The 16,322-nt window shown below is 40.3% G+C and overlaps 1 protein-coding gene across 2 annotated transcripts in view; it reads left to right on the forward strand.

The window, feature by feature from the left end:
- The window catches only part of nlrx1 (NLR family member X1), a 28,876-nt gene extending 21,540 nt beyond the window's left edge, over nucleotides 1-7,336 (forward strand). For both annotated transcript variants that reach the window (XM_080889217.1, XM_080889218.1), the window contains exons 10-12: nucleotides 652-903; nucleotides 1,513-1,717; nucleotides 7,037-7,336. In XM_080889217.1, the coding sequence (XP_080745343.1) occupies nucleotides 652-903; nucleotides 1,513-1,717; nucleotides 7,037-7,174 (595 nt within the window). In that variant the 3' untranslated portion in view covers nucleotides 7,175-7,336. The remainder of the gene's footprint in view (nucleotides 1-651; nucleotides 904-1,512; nucleotides 1,718-7,036) is intronic.
- The last annotated feature ends 8,986 nt before the right edge of the window (nucleotides 7,337-16,322 follow it).

The following is a 16,322-nucleotide window of genomic DNA, read 5'->3' on the forward strand; positions in this document are numbered from 1 at the left end:
ATCCACAGTTTAAGGGTGCTCTACAGTGTAATATTAAAGTTGAACTTCACCTTCCAAAAAGAGTCAAATTTGTGAGTCTATGAAATTTTATATCTTTGGATATTATATCTTTGGACTTATGTTTGACATGTCAATGGTTAATAATCAAATTTACTCTGTACATGTTGTTCTTTTTTTCTCTTTTTTATGACATAATGGTTTAAAAGAGCAAACTAACATTTCAATTGACATCATTTTCAGTTTGCTAAATGTCTTTCTTCCACATTAATTATATATGGGAAAGGTTTATCACTGTGTAACATCCCCTCTTCTTTTAACAACAGTGTTTGACTCAACATTGAGCAAAGTCTAAATCAGAGGAAAGTCACATACTGTTCTACCTGTACGATTGCTTCAAGAGAATTGATTGTGCTATTTTATTCACATTCATTTATTGTTACTTTCAGTGTCAATTCTAATGACCTGGCCATTGGATTGTGGTTTATTTATTATTACTTTTTTCTGATCATCAATTAGCTACTGACCGGAGTTATAGTCCTTAGCCTATATTTTTGCTACGAAGCCCTGGCTAACACCTTCATTTGCACATGGAGTTTATTCTTAGTCGTAGACCAAACCAGAAATGCCATATTATTCCATTGTGTTCTTCAGATTGTGTGACAACCCTCTTATGGAGTCTGGAGTCCAAATCCTGGTGGAAGCCCTGCCAGAGAATCAGTCCCTGACAAACTTGTCCCTGATGCACACTGGACTGGGGGATGAGGGTGTCCTGGATCTGGCTAAGAGGCTCCAACAACACAGAAGACTCCAGGAGCTCAACGTGGCCTATAACAATATTGGAGACGACGCAGCTCTACTTCTGGTAGATGCCTGTAGAGAACATCCCAGCATTCAGACTGTACAGTAAGAAACTTCTCACTATATCCAAAGCTCAACATTTCTTTGAGGTTTAGTTGTGCTATAATGTTGTATTGCATAGACCACATTATAAATAAATTCTGATTCCACTGTCCTTTTTGCATTATAAATATTTATTTATTTTTTTCATAGAACACTGACAGTTTTCGTAACATGAAAAAAGCACCTTACTTACAGTTTGGCATATATTAAATTATAAACCCTGATATTGTTTTGATGCATGCGTAATGTAAGTTGTAAGTCCAGCTAAGTAAATCCCAATAGGTTGATTCTGTTCATCTGGACAAAGCGTTTTCAGTGGGAGAAACATTTTGTCTTCTTCCGACAGAAGAAGTCATTTGGATGAGTGACAAAGCATTTCTCCCACTGAAAACGCTACGTCCAGATGAACAGAATCAACCTTTTGGGAATCCTGATATTGTGTCATCAGATAATTGATAGAATTTATCAATTTATTACTCCTGTGAATGAGACCAAGAACATTTTAAAATGGACTACATATGGTGAAATGCAAAAGGCCTCAGAGACACACTAAAAGCATGCAGTCTTTCATGCAAGCCCTACAGAAATTTTTTTGTCCATGTCTTTGTGCAGTTTATATTTGAACCCTCTCAGTAAAGTGGCGAAGCAGTCCCTGTATGCCCGAGGTGTTCCCCGTAGCCACAGTGGTCAACGGGTCAAGGTCCTGGCTTCTGTCACTGAAGGGACAGACCTCTCTGAGAACTGGCGCCCCATTCTCAATGTTATACGAGAGAACTCCTCATCCTGGGATCAGCAGCATGTCATACAGCAACTAAAGGTATATACATACAGTACAATGTAAATGTAAAAATGTACATAAAACATGTCATTTAAAAAATGATTCATACTGTGTGGGTTTTTAAAAGCCTGTTTTTTTTTTTTTAATAATAGGTTAAGCTCAGCATTTTTAAGATACTTGTGTTTAAGTGTTTATAAACAAGACATGAGAAACCAGCCAGCTGGTGTTTTTCACCTGCTTGTCCAGTTGTTTGTTGTTTTTGTACGTCAGAACGCACCCCCAACACACAGGAGCATACAAAGAAGCACTGAACGCCACAGTGTCAGTGCTTCTTTGTCAGTGGACTTCAGCCTCCAGGGGAAGAAGAGACCGATGGAATTAATCACGGGAACTGGTGGGCTTCCTGAAAAGGCCTCGCAGGTTCCCCCTCTCCGGCAGCATTGCTGGACAACCTCACATCACCACTAAGCATAACCGAAACCACATGTCTGAATGTGTTTTGAGCATACCCGCAAACATCGTCCCACCACTTTATTAAATCTAGGCCAGTCCATTCCACATTTATGGGTTGTGTAAGGCAGAAGCTAACAGCAGCCGATGTTTTGCTTTTTATTTTAATTTCTAATAACACCACATAATATTTTTTAAAGGCACCAACTACACATGTAGTTCTGCTTCCAACAATGCTCCAGGCTGAACCACGTTTTGGTGGACCAGGGTCTGCATACAACCTGAGTCCACCATAGCCCAGCGTGTACCCCTTGGCACTCAACTCAACTATCCAATCCAAAAACAACACAAACACATTGGGTTATTGTCTCCCCAGAAACACTTCCCTCGTGCTTGTGGAAATCTGTTTTTTCCCCCCCATTTCCGTTGTCGTTTTTCTTATTTCTGTTTTCTTTTTTCCTATTTCTGTTGTGTTTTGTGTGCTTTTGCAGCATTTTTCTTATTGCTGGTGTTTTCTTAAGTTGCAGTCCGTTTGGCCTCTCGGGGCCACCATAGAGGAGGACAAAAGGTTTCAAACTTGTCCAGGCCTTAAACCTCATGTGTATTCTTCCTAGTAGTAGCACATCCATAAAAATAAGGCTTTTATGAAAACACTGAATACAAAATTGCTTTCTTGAGAAAGACTCAATTTATAGTTGACTATTAAATTTTGCATAAAATAAATTTTACAAAGTAGCTTTGAATAGCAGAGATGCAGAAATGTCTGCAGAGCCATGGCTCAGTGTCTGAGTGTCACAGACCTAAATGTATGCCCATTTATATTTTTTAAATTGTTTACATTTGGACTTTTATTGTATTTTCATAAGTTTTACTGCTTTTAATTAAGCAATAAATACCGCTGCGCAACAGTAATTTAGCATTAAACAGTTAACCTGTTGAACCCCAATGGTCCTGGTACCAGAGGGGAGAGGGAGAACATCAGGTTTAATGGGATGTACCGCCAGATCTATTGTTTAAATAAAGACATGTGTGATATCCACAGAAATGTCAGAATCTCAGCTAAAAGCTCACAAAACTATTTCAAAAACCGCAAAACTGGTAAAACAGCAAACAATTAAAAAGCAGGCAAACAGATTCTGCAAAAGGATGTACTCGCGTTTGTCTGTGTTCACCTGGCGGCCAAGGACATGTGGTTGAGTGCTGACAGATTCTAAAACTGCAAGATTTATCACTCGCCGACCAAAATTCACTGAATAAGCAGCAAAAGAAGATGAAAACTATACTGCACATTTGAAAAAACATTGTAATTCCCTTTTAATTTTTACTGTCTTGGTTCCACCACAATAAAATTGCACTTTCTGCAGAGCTGTACCTCTTAGCATGCTTCGAGACCAGTTTTCCATCATCTGATAAGAAAGCCTAAACTGTACAAAGGTTGCTGTAAAATCTACAACAACTAGCTGGCAGCTGGATGCCAATAACTTACTGTAAATACAAATCACAGTAACCTTACTGTATTGTGCATTTATAGTAGTACCGTAATTTCCTTTACAGTACTAGTACTGCATTTTTACTGTAATTTCTTGTACTGCACTTTTCCTGTATTATCCATTTACAGTATTACTGCAATTTACTTTTGGGCACTTTATGTGATGTTAGCGTTAAGATAAAAATAAATCCCCACAGCTGTCAACTACATCTGCTGGTGTCGCAGTGACCCAAGAACAAAAAAGCACATAAAATGAATTACACATTTTACTATATCAATCCCTTTGACCAGCTCAGGGTGCACAGTGGAGACTGTATAATTTTCATGGATCTCGCTCTCATGCTTACTTCCTGCTGCATCACTATCTACCTTTGCAGGGTTCTGTAAAGCATGTTAATGTTTTCTGCTGATGTGTAATGTGAAAGATGATTTCACGTGAAAATAAGTTTTTCAGTTAGGAAACAGGCAAGTAATATTTTCCATCTCTTATGTGCCATTTAAAATGATCACACAAAATGTACAAATCATGAGATGTATGCTGGCATCCCTCAACCTCACAAATCACTGCATCCATATGAGTAGGTGTACAGCTCAATGAAGGTTTTTTTGACTGTGTGTGCTTGGAGTGCATGTGCAATGTAAGTGCAGCAAGTGTTCAAAAACTGCATGGACAATTCATTAAGCCACAACCAAACATGGGTGAACATAGGTTCCAATGCATTTTGATATGGCGATAAAATCTAGTCAGTGTCCGCGTTGATACATTGCACTGTTTGTACACAAATGGCGTGACTATTTTAATAGTTGTAATTAACTTCTGACTTGAGCAATATTAACCTTGTGACATATGTAATATCATTTAATACTAGACATGAAGGCATATGGGTTTAAACTTAACGTTAAACGCTAATGTTAGTCATGTGACAAGCATTAGAAAAGTGTTAGTTATACCACGCGTTAGGAAGGTGGTGAGGGGGAATGAAGATAAAAACTTTATTTTTAAGTTTTCTTTTATTCCAAAGTTACTAAATACTGATCCCCCCCCCAACCAAACTTAGTAGGCAAGGAACATATATGCACCTTAGATTTGTCGTTTCGCTTAGATTGACTTCAGTTAATTTAGTTACAACAGCTTACTCACCCGCTGAGTTTTCACAGCAGTTCCAAACCAAACCTAATCCAGATACCAGGCACAAAAGGCTCCAGTGAACACCTCACAAATAGTGACTCGGGCCAAAAGCTTTAAGAAAGAAGATATAAAACAAAGCTTTTCCAAATACAAATTATGTTTAAATAACTTGTAACTAGTAATATTAGGCAACCTCTTCACAGGATAGATAGCAAACAGTTAAACATTAGTATCATATACTAATGGCATTAACAGTGACAGCATTAGCAAATAATTTTCAGAAGGTAATAAGGCCAAAACTATTTGCTGGGCTCAATAACCAATGTAAGCTAATAACCAGTGTATGACAATACACGACTCCTCTATCTTTATAAACAGTTAGTGCTGCCTTTTGTAAGAAAGTTGAGAGGAAGCGAATCAAGTTAGAAGCATGTGTGTCTAAAAAATTGTTCGAGGATAATAAGAACATGGTACTCTTTTTTTGAATTAATGTTTTCTCCAGAAAACAATCATTTTTCTTTTCAATGTCAGTCCCACAAAACAGTTGAAGAAAGTTTGAAAGAAATCTCTATAGCCATTGGTCAGTTTCACCTAGGTCAGTTTACTACTGTAAAACAAATTTACTGTAGGAATAATTACAGTAATATATATTTTCTCTTATATATATTTACTGTTGAATTTACTAAAGGTGTTTACAGGGTTATTTATGCTATTTAATAATGAAGAAATGTAACCTTTCACAAATTATGCCAAATTGCAAACACTTATAATAAATATACAAAATGCTATATTTCTAATAAAAAATTTTTTTTCTATTACAGACATTTCTGGGGGAGGGTTACAGCTACAGTTTATAAAAAAACAAAAGAAACAAACCCCAAAACAAACAAACACAAAAACTGAAGAGTCTGGGCAATGAGCTACCACAAGTTTTTCTGTCATTCTACACATTTATTTCTTACAATTTAAGTCCAACGAGTCGTGCTGACAGCTTTCTTTGTTTTTTACAGCAGCTTTTTCTTTATCATGTAGAATAACAGTTAAATATGTAACTTCTTTACGCTGACAGAATGGAGAATTTACTGGTCCGGCTGCTTAAGATCAAAGTGGGTTGTATGTGACCCACAACTAAAATGAGTTTGACACCAACGGTATATGATATATTGCCAAGAAGCATTATTATAACAAACAAGTAACCAAATACAAATTCTTTGCTTTATGTTTTAAGTTTATATGTAGCAATTCCACATTTGTACGCATATATTTTCATTATTACCTCAAGCCTACCTTCTAAACTGGAGTTTCTGAAACATGAAAACCCACGTAAACATGCTTACTTATTCACATCATATAAGGGTCTATTTGGATAGTGTTTAAGTCTTAACAAGTCTGTTAGATTCCAGTTTTGCTTACACCAGCTAACAGTATCAAAAACAACAGTTCAGGATATCCTCAACTCACCTCAGTTTAGCTGTGATAGACAGAAGTTAATAAACAAGTGTTATGATACTTGCCATCCATAAACCCCAAGTTAATTCATCTAGATATTGTCTTTTCAAAGGAAGAAACATTTTCCCACTCACCCAAGTGACTTCTTTAGTCTCAAGACTCAAGAAAACTCAATGTCTAAATAAACAGTATCACCGTTCTGGGGAAGAAACTGCAAGCAAGCCAAGATTCAAACAGAAAATATTTCATTAAAAAAACAACCTTGAAAACACAAGACAGTGGGTCAAAGACCCAGGATCATGACATCCAGTTAGTGACACACATTTCTACCCCTTGGCTTTAAGGGCATTTTATTCCCCTCTGTTTTCCCTCCTGAGCATTAGCACCTGAATAGGTGTCTGGCAGACATGAGCTGTGATATGATGACCAAGGTCTGTCTTTAACTCACTTACCAGTACTGTTACGCTGGCACTCCTGTTGCATTTATAATGTAGGAATTTGAAATATTAGAGATCCAGGTTTAGATGTTTTTTTTGTTTGTGTGGAACAAACTGGATGCTTTTGTGGAAAGCATCCAGTTTGTTAGTGTTATGACATATATGCTTCTGAAGATGGCATTGAGACAGCATTTTTTCCTAGTGTGACACCTCACTCATGTTGTCAGAGAACAGGGATCATTGGATTAGTGACCTTAAGATATGAATTCGATTTGCAGAATTAAATTTGAGTCATTTTACATGTACAAACACCCAACTTAAAATTGATGAGGTGAAATGCACAAAAAAGATTGATTGTCAGGTGTGTGTCAGTAAAACCAGTGGCCCTTTGTTCTTTTTTGCAGGTCTTTCTCGAGGATCTGGAGTGGGGGCGTCAACAGCAGCAGAGCCTCTGGAAGAGGCTACATTTCCGCAGAGTTGAGAAGGGAGTCCGGAAAATTCTAAAGATGTATAGGAACAATTTACCTCCCTCCAAGAAGTAACCCAGGAGGTGATCAGGAAATGAGTGTTCAAGTTTGAATAGGATGAATCCAGATAGGAGAATCTTCAAACAGCAATGACTAATAGTCTAGGACAGGGGTTTTAAAACAGGCCAGCGGACTATATCAGGCCCACAATACAATTTTTTCTGGCCAGCAAAATAATTTCATATGTCAGTTATTGATGTGGTCTCTATGTGGGAGCTGAATCTTCAGCCCTGTTGAGAATTCCTGCAGACAGGGGTTGGGCTTTATTTTGATAGGTACACCATGCGGACAATCACGTGTTACATTCCCCTTAAAGGTCCAGGGGATGAAGGAAAGTAATAAAAGTTGTCCAGGTTGAACAAAGAAGATAGAGAGGCCATTCATATTATGCAAAGTAATTAAGCAATAAACAATTAAATGACAAAATAGTTTCTGATTTTCACTTTCTACTATAGAAATGTCTGTTTTTTTTATGACTACAGTTTAATTTAAGAAACAACAACAACAAAAAACTGACAGTCCAGGCAATGAGCTACCCAAACCTTTTCTGTAATGTTACACATTTATTTTGTACAGTTAAAGTCCAAAGACTCATGCTGACAGATTTCTTTCTATGTCACAGCTGTTTTTTCTTGATTATGTAGAAAAACAGTTAAAGATTTAACTTCTTTACACTGACAGAAAGACAGTTTCACTGGTCCGGCTACTTAAGATCAAAGTGGGCTGTATGTGACCCTTGATGTAAAATAGTTTTGACACCTCTGGTCTAGGAGATATAGTTTCATCACTGTAGAAGAGATTTTGCTCTTGATTCTACAGTAAAAACTACACTGCACTATTCATAACCATTTAAAAGACCCAAACACAATCAAACTGTATGGCTTTAATGTGTGAGGTGCTCCACATGTGACTGGATTGTGAATTTTTAGTTGAATAGTTTGTCATTTAAAGTTGCTTTTAAAGAGCACATTTTTGATTTATTTCACATTAATAATTGAAATGAATTTCCTTGTATTAGCAAGCACAAGAAAGAGAGAGGTAAAGGACATGCAGTTTGTCATTTTCATATGAGGCCAAAGCATTGAGACATTTGGTTGCCTTGAGTGAAAGTCTGTTTTTATATATCATCTTCATTAAATGCATCTTTTTTGCACAAAATAAGCCAACAAAGTACACTGCAGTAAAACAAACAACTATCAGCATCAAACAGAATGTCTGCATGTGTAATTTACATATGATTAAGAACAGAAAGGAATATTTTGAAAACACGTGTATGCTAAGTAAAGGATTTCTTGATAATATACAAGACTTGATAATAGAATAGAATTCAACTTTATTGTCATTGCACATGCACAGGTACAGGGCAACGAAATGCAGTTTGCATCCATCCAGAAGTGCTTTAGTGATATAGATATATTACAATATATATTAGCAATAATATAGATATGTGAGTATATTACAGAAATGGGTCTATTATGGTATGTTATAATGTACACGGTATGAAGTATGTTGTGAATATTCTATAACTATAAGTATGTACAGGCTATGAACAGGATATAAATATGAAAAACTATACAGAATATGAAATAAATAACTTTACAGAATCTGAGATATACAGCTATACATACATAAATGGCCAAAATACATACAGTACTGTATATATTGTATATAGTAAAGAAAAAAGAGAGAGAATGCATTTCCTGATCGAAATGCAGTGTGAATGCTGATAGCTGAATGGTTTGAGCTGACATGTAATAACTGCTGAATCTTTGGCCTTCAGGTGAATGATTCAGTGGATTTCAACTCATTCAGCATTTTTTAATGGATTGGATTTATATAGCGCTTTTTTTCAAGGCACCCAAAGCGCTTTGCAATGCCACTATTCATTCACTCTCACATTCACACACTGGTGGAGGCAGCTACGATTGTAGCCACAGCTGCCCTGGGGCAGACTGACTTTTTCACCAAAGTGCAGACCTGTTGAAAGCTGAAGTTCACGCAGAGTTTCAAAGTTGGAAAGTAGCTGAACATCTTTAAAATCCACATTAGAAAAGCCAACTGATGACAAAAGAAAATATAGAGTCAGAAAACATCTGAATGAATATTAAAAGCTCATCTTCTAAACCACTTAAAGAGTGGAATTGGAAAAGTGGAATGAAGTATTTTTAATGTCTTAACTCGAGGATGACAAATGTAAAAACAGAATGTTTGCAGAATATCTGCGTCGTGTGTGAGTGTGCATGTGTGTGTGTATCGGCATGTGTAAACATGTATGTATGTGTGTGTGTGCATGTGTGTGTGTATCGGCATATGTAAACATGTATGTCTGTGTGTGTGTGTAAATGTGTTAAACTAAAATAAAAAGGTTATTCTTAGTTAAACCGGTGCTTTGTAACAGTGAGGATGGGGAGAGTTGGTGGCTGCACGGCCAGATCTTTTACAAACGCTCCACTTCGGTGGGAGACAGTCATACAGGAGCGAGCATCCCTGAGAGAATCAGGTGGGTCTTCACGTCAGTAGCCAGTGTGGGCAAAAATGACATTCTCTCTGACTCCTGGTGCGACCCCGAGATGGGGTCCACCAGTAAAACAATTTAAAATCGAGGTGGCCCTAGCTTTTACCAATGAGGAAAAGCACTGTCAGTGCCTGACCCCCTTCTGAAATTGGGGCCTGACCCAATTTCAGAAGGGCCTGACCAATATATAATAGAGTGGAGGAGGCCAGGTTTAACCTGATCCCTGTGAAACAGCTTTTTGGGGAGGCACGGACCCCACCTTCGCTCAACTCCAGCGGCCCCGAGTGACCGGAAGTTTTTGCCAGCCTGAGTCGAAAGATTGCAAGCAGGACTTCGCCCAGAGGTTTGGCTACCTTCAACCATTACCAATAAAATGGTGTGGGACGGTTTCGATCCAGCCAATCAGGAACAGGGTCGAATTTACGACCAGCTACCCAGAGGTTGGAGGAGGTCAGAGGGTACCGAGGTCTTGGGCTTGTGGGTGGCCCCAGAAGTTGCCTTGCTCGTCCTCCAACTGATGACTGCCCTGGATGGGGGGCGCTTACATAGATGGCCATGTCTTTACTTGTCAGCATACATCTGATGCTTCTAAATAAGCTCATCCCAAGTGATTGTTAAGCTGCCCTAGCTGAATGGAATAGTATCATATTTTAGCTTTCTACAGTTCTTCTTGAATATAAAAGGGTTTTTTTGTATTAATTGTTCTGGTTGCTTTATGTGAACATGATAAGTAGACAACTTGTTTCTAATAATTTGTTTCTTTAATTTAATTTTGCAAAGTTACAACCTCAGAAAAGAAGAAGATGTTGCACATGGAATTCTCTCTGAAAACCTGACAAAGGTGGGTCGTGCCACACATTGCTCAGAAGAACAGCGTGCTTTAATCAAAATGTTGATTGGAGATGGGAAAACATAAAGAAGTGCAGAAAATGACAGGCTGCTCAGCTTAAATGATCTCCAATACTTTAAAATGAAAAGCCAAACCAGAGAGACGTGCAAGAAAATGGAAGACTACCATTCGAATGGATCAAACAATAGCCAGAATGGCAAAGACTCAGCCAATGATCAGCTCCAGGGAGATGGTCTGAAGTTACCTGTGAGTACTAAGACAAGCTTCTTCTAATTGTCAGAGTCTATCGGCAAGAAGCCCCCAGAAAATCCAACTGTTTAAAAAAAAAAAAAAAAAAAACCCGTGCTGAAGAGGATACAATTTGCCAAAGAACATATCAACTGGCCTAAAGAGAAATGGAGAAACATTTTGTGGACTGATGAAAGTAAGGGCCACAGACAGTTTGTCAGACGACTCCCAAACACTGAATTCAAGCGACAGTACACCTGAAGACCGTGAAGCATGGTGGTCCAAGCATCATGATATGGGGCTGTTTCTCTTACTATGGTGTCAGGCCTATTTATTCCATACCAGGGATGATGGATCAATTTGCTTATAACAAAATACTTGAAGAGGTCATGCTGCCTTGTGCTGAAGAGGAAATGCCCTTTAAATGGGTGTTTCAACAAGACAATGACCCCAAACACACCAGTAAGCGAGCAGTATGTTGGTTCCAGACCAACAAAATTAAGGTTATGGAGTGGCCAGCCCAATCCCTGGACCTTAATCCAACAGAAAACTTGTGGGGTGGCATCAAAAATGCTGTTTCTGAAGCAAAACCAAGAAATGCAGAGGAATTGTGGAAGGCTGTCAAATCATCCTGGGCAGGCATACCTGTTTACACGTGCCAGAAGTTGGTCGACTCCGTGCAGCACAGATGTGAAGCAGTTCTCAAAAACAGTGGTTATACCACTAAATATTAGTTTAGTGATTCACAGGAATGCTAAATCTTAACTTTTTTTTTTTGAGTAAATATTTGAGTTTGTAATGGAAAAATGCAGACACTGCTATTTTTTTGAATTGCCCAATATCATGTTTTCCTTCATTTTCTGTAAAGTAATTGAAATATTGATACATCAAAAGATGAACAAAAGAGTAAAATACACTCAACAAAAATATAAACGCAACACCTTTGTTACTGCTCCCATTCCCCATGGGATGGACGTAGAGACCTAAAATTCATTCCAGATACACAATATAACCATCCCTCCCAAACAGTGGTCACAAATCAGTCCAAATGTGTGGTAGTGGGCACATCTGCTATATTGAGATAATCCATCCCACCTCACAGGTGTGCCACATCAGGATGCTGATCTGACATCATGAGTAGTGCACAGGTGTACCTCAGACTGCCCACAACAAAAGGCCACCCTGGAATGTGCAGTTTTGTCTCACAGCAAAATGCCACAGATGCCACAAGCAATGAGGGAGCGTGCAATTGGCATGCTGACAGCAGGAATGTCAACCAGATCTGTCGCCCGTGCATTGAATGTTCATTTCTCAACCATAAGCCGTCTCCACAGGCGTTTCAGAGAATATGGCAGCACATCCAACCGGCCTCACAACCGCAGACCTCGTGTAACCACACCAGCCCAGGACCTCCACATCCAGCAGGTTCACCTCCAAGATCGTCTGAGACCAGCCACCCAGACAGCTGCTGGAACAATTGGTTTGCACAACCAAACAATTTCTGCACAAACTGTCAGAAACCGTCTCAGGGACGCTCAACTGCATGCCCGTCGTCCTCATCGGGGTCTTGACCTGACTCCAGCTCGTCGCCGTAACAGACTTGTGTGGGCAAATGCTCACATTCGATGGCGTCTGGCACGTTGGAGAGGTGTGCGCTTCACGGATGAATCATGGTTCACATTGTTCAGGGCAGATGGCAGCTGAGAACGTCCCAGTTCTTGCATGGCCAGCATACTCACCGGACATGTCACCCATTGAGCATGTTCGGGATGTGCTTGACCGGCGTATACGACAGCGTGTACCAGTTCCCACGAATATCCAACAACCTCGCACAGCCATTGAAGTGGAGTGGACCAACATTCCACAGGCCACATTGTCAATCTGATAGACTCCATGCGACGATGTGTTGCACTGCATGAGGCAAATGGTGGTCACACCAGATACTGACCGGTTCTGGGTCCCCAGACCCCCAATAGCGCAAAAAACTGCACATTCCAGGGTGGCCTTTTGTTGTGGGCAGTCTGAGGTACACCTGTGCACTACTCATGATGTCAGATCAGCATCCTGATGTGGCACACCTGTGAGGTGGGATGGATTATCTCAATATAGCAGATGTGCCCACTACCACACATTTGGACTGATTTGTGACCACTGTTTGGGAGGGATGGTTATATTGTGTATCTGGAATGAATTTTAGGTCTCTACGTCCATCCCATGGGGAATGGGAGCAGTAACAAAGGTGTTGCGTTTATATTTTTGTTGAGTGTATAATATGCAGTGTTCCCAATGAATGGACAAAAATATTATATGGATTTTGAGCTTTATTCGTGTTCAAAATAATAGCAGTGTGTTTTAAAACACAACTGTGAATAGTTTCCGTTCTGATCATCCAGTCACAAAAGATGATTCCAAAAGTCATCAACTGACTCAAACTGCCCAGATTTAAACCACTTATCTGCTGAAGACAAATCCACCAATGGAGAACAAGCCTGAAGTTAACGGGCCAGTCAGAATGCTCTACCCAGTGTGCCTGCACTAACTACTGACTGATTCTGTTTCTCTGTGGCAAATCACTGTCAAATTTGTCTCGGTGCACGTGTTGAAAAACTGCTTCTAAATCCAATACTGTAACTCTTATGAAAATACTTTTTGAACTGTGAGGGTCTTAAGCACTACACAACAGTGTGTTCTTTATGTTCCCGCTGTCAAAATTGTGGCCACAGGAGTGATTTAAAAGTGGGGTCTCTCCTGCTGCTGAGACAAACTCCTCACTGAAAATACAATGTATCTCTATTGGTCAGTTTAGAAGGTACTCCCTAGACTCGGATCCATGCAGTTAAAAAGGACTCTTTAAGACTCTCTGCAACAAAAGAGTCCTGCAGGTGTGTTTCTGTTAGGCACAGTTAAAATCAGAATGAATATTGAAAGCTCATCTGCTTTAAATAACTTGTAATGTAATGTAAAAATAAATGTGTTAACATTAACTTAAGTTGAACAAACATTCTGTAGAACAAACTTTAAAATACAGCACAATGTGTTTCAAACATCCATCCATCCATCCATCTTCATCCGCTTTATCCGGGGCCGGGTCGCGGGGGCAGCAGCTTAAGCAGAGAGGCCCAGACCTCCCTCTCCCCAGCCACCTCCTCCAGCTTATCCGGGGGAACACCAAGGCGTTCCCAGGCCAGCCGAGAGATATAATCTCTCCAGCGTGTCCTGGGTCTGCCCCGGGGCCTCCTCCCGGTGGGACATGCCTGGAACACCTCACCCAGGAGGGGGCATCCTTGTCAGATGCCCGAACCACCTCAGCTGGCTCCTTTCGATGTGGAGCAGCAGCTGCTCTACTCTGAGCCCCTCCCGGATGGCCGAACTTCTCACCCTATCTCTAAGGGAGAGGCCAGCCACCCTTCGGAGGAAGCTCATTTCTGCCGCTTGTATCCGCGATCTCGTTCTTTCGGTCACTACCCACAGCTCGTGGCCATAGGTGAGGGTAGGGACGTAGATCGACCGGTAAATTGAGAGCTTCGCTTTTACACTCAGCTCCCTCTTCACCACGACGGACCAGTGCAGCGTCTGCATTACTGCAGCTGCAGCCCCAATCAGTCTGTCGATCTCCGGCTCCCTTCTCCCATCACTCGCGAACAAGACCCCGAGATAGTTGAACTCCTCCACTTGGGGCAGGAACTCATCCCCGACCCAGAGTGGGCACTCCACCCTTTTCCGGCTGAGAACCATGGCCTCAGATTTGGAGGTGCTGATCCTCATTCCCGCTGCTTCACACTCGGCTGCGAACCGTTCCAGTGCGAGCTGGAGGCCCCCACCCGATGAAGCCAACAGAACCACATCATCCGCAAAAATCAGAGATGAGATTCTGAGGCCACCAAAGCGAAAGCCCTCCGCCACTTGGCTGCGCCTAGAAATCCTGTCCATAAAAATTATGAACAGAACCGGAGACAAAGGGCAGCCCTGGCGGAGCCCATCACCCACCGGGAACGAGTCCGACTTATTTCCGGCAATGCGAACCAAGCTCTTGCAACGGTTGTATAGAGATCGAATGTTTCAAACATATTGTGTATATATATTTTTTTATTTGTACAAGATGATAAATGCACTGGCTGAACTATGGTAAAAGTAAAGTTCATTAAAGTTTATGTTACATTGAAAACCTTTGTCCAAAAATATAATTGTATACTTTTGAAAAAGTTTATAGTTAAATAAACCAAAATCACTAAGATTTTTGTAAAAAGAATAGCATTTATTTAGCGGCATTTCCAGGAGAAAATGACTGAAAATGCTGCATGCGAGAAAATGCTGGGAAGACTGAGCAGCAAGACAGAGACTCTAACAGAACAATGGGACAGTTTTTTTGTTTTTATGGGTCTACAACATGATGACAATGTGACATACAGTCTGAATTAAGAATTAACTGTGTATGCAACAGTTTGTTTGTTTGTTTTATTTATTCACTGAGTGTGGTTTTTGTTGTGTTGTGTTGTTATGTTATGTTTTTCTTAAATGTTCAAAATAATAATAAAAAACTTCAATTACAAAAAAAGAATAGCATTTCCAATTTCACATATAGACACACAAACTGGTTTAACTGTCATAATTGCTGTGATGGGTTTTTAAAAACGCAATCTGTAGCCTGTGTTGTTCTCTCAGAACGAATGAAGCAGCTGTTGAACCTTTATTTGCTATGTGGGCAGTCCTTGGGTCCACCCTCCCTTCCTCCCAGTCACAGTGAGACTGGGGCAGCTTGGCAGGATGTTGAAGTGGAGAGAGAGAGACCCAAATGCAGCCTCTGGCTTAGATGGGATGAATGAGCTTTATTTACACATGGGGTAAATAAAGAGACAGAGCAGAGATGGGAAGGACAGAAACTAAGGAAAAAACCTAAACTTGGAAAATCTAACAAATCTGAAACCATAACTCACAGGATGACTTTGCAGAGAAACACAGATGGACCAATAACAAGCGGAAGAAAGGAGCAATCAGGGAATGGGAGACAGGAGGAAAACACAGCTCAGAAAACTAGACACAATACACACAGTACAGGGACTATCAAAATAAAAACAGGAAATACAACAGGTATGCACAGACACGAGCTTGACACTAAGACATCAGATAAGGCAACAGGGAGGGAGCACAGAGACACAGAACAGAATGAGAGATAATTTGGGGCCAGAGTTACCAAATTCCGCCATTCCTGTCTCCCTCCATTACGATAACCATCTGGCACAGGCCCAGAGAGCAGATGTTGCTGCATTGCAACAGCATTTTGCAGACGTGTTCTCCCCCTGCTGGGCTGTACGAATCTCATAGAGCACCATTTTGAAACGCAGCCTGGTGTGAGTAATAGAAGAGTCACACAGCGTGTGGTGTTGCCCCATAGCCCCATAGTTCTTACAGTTCTTATAGGTAGAGAAAGATGGGTCTATACGGTTCTGTGTCAACTACCTCAAGGTCAAAAAGTTGTCACAGTTTGATATGCATCAAACTGTGACAACTTTTTGTCACAGTTTGATGCGTATCTCGTGCCCCGGGTTAACAAGCTCCTGGACTGGTTAGGA

Source organism: Rhamphochromis sp. 'chilingali' (genome assembly GCF_963969265.1).
Source record: "Rhamphochromis sp. 'chilingali' genome assembly, chromosome: 8".
NCBI classification, from domain to species: Eukaryota; Metazoa; Chordata; class Actinopteri; order Cichliformes; family Cichlidae; genus Rhamphochromis; species Rhamphochromis sp. 'chilingali'.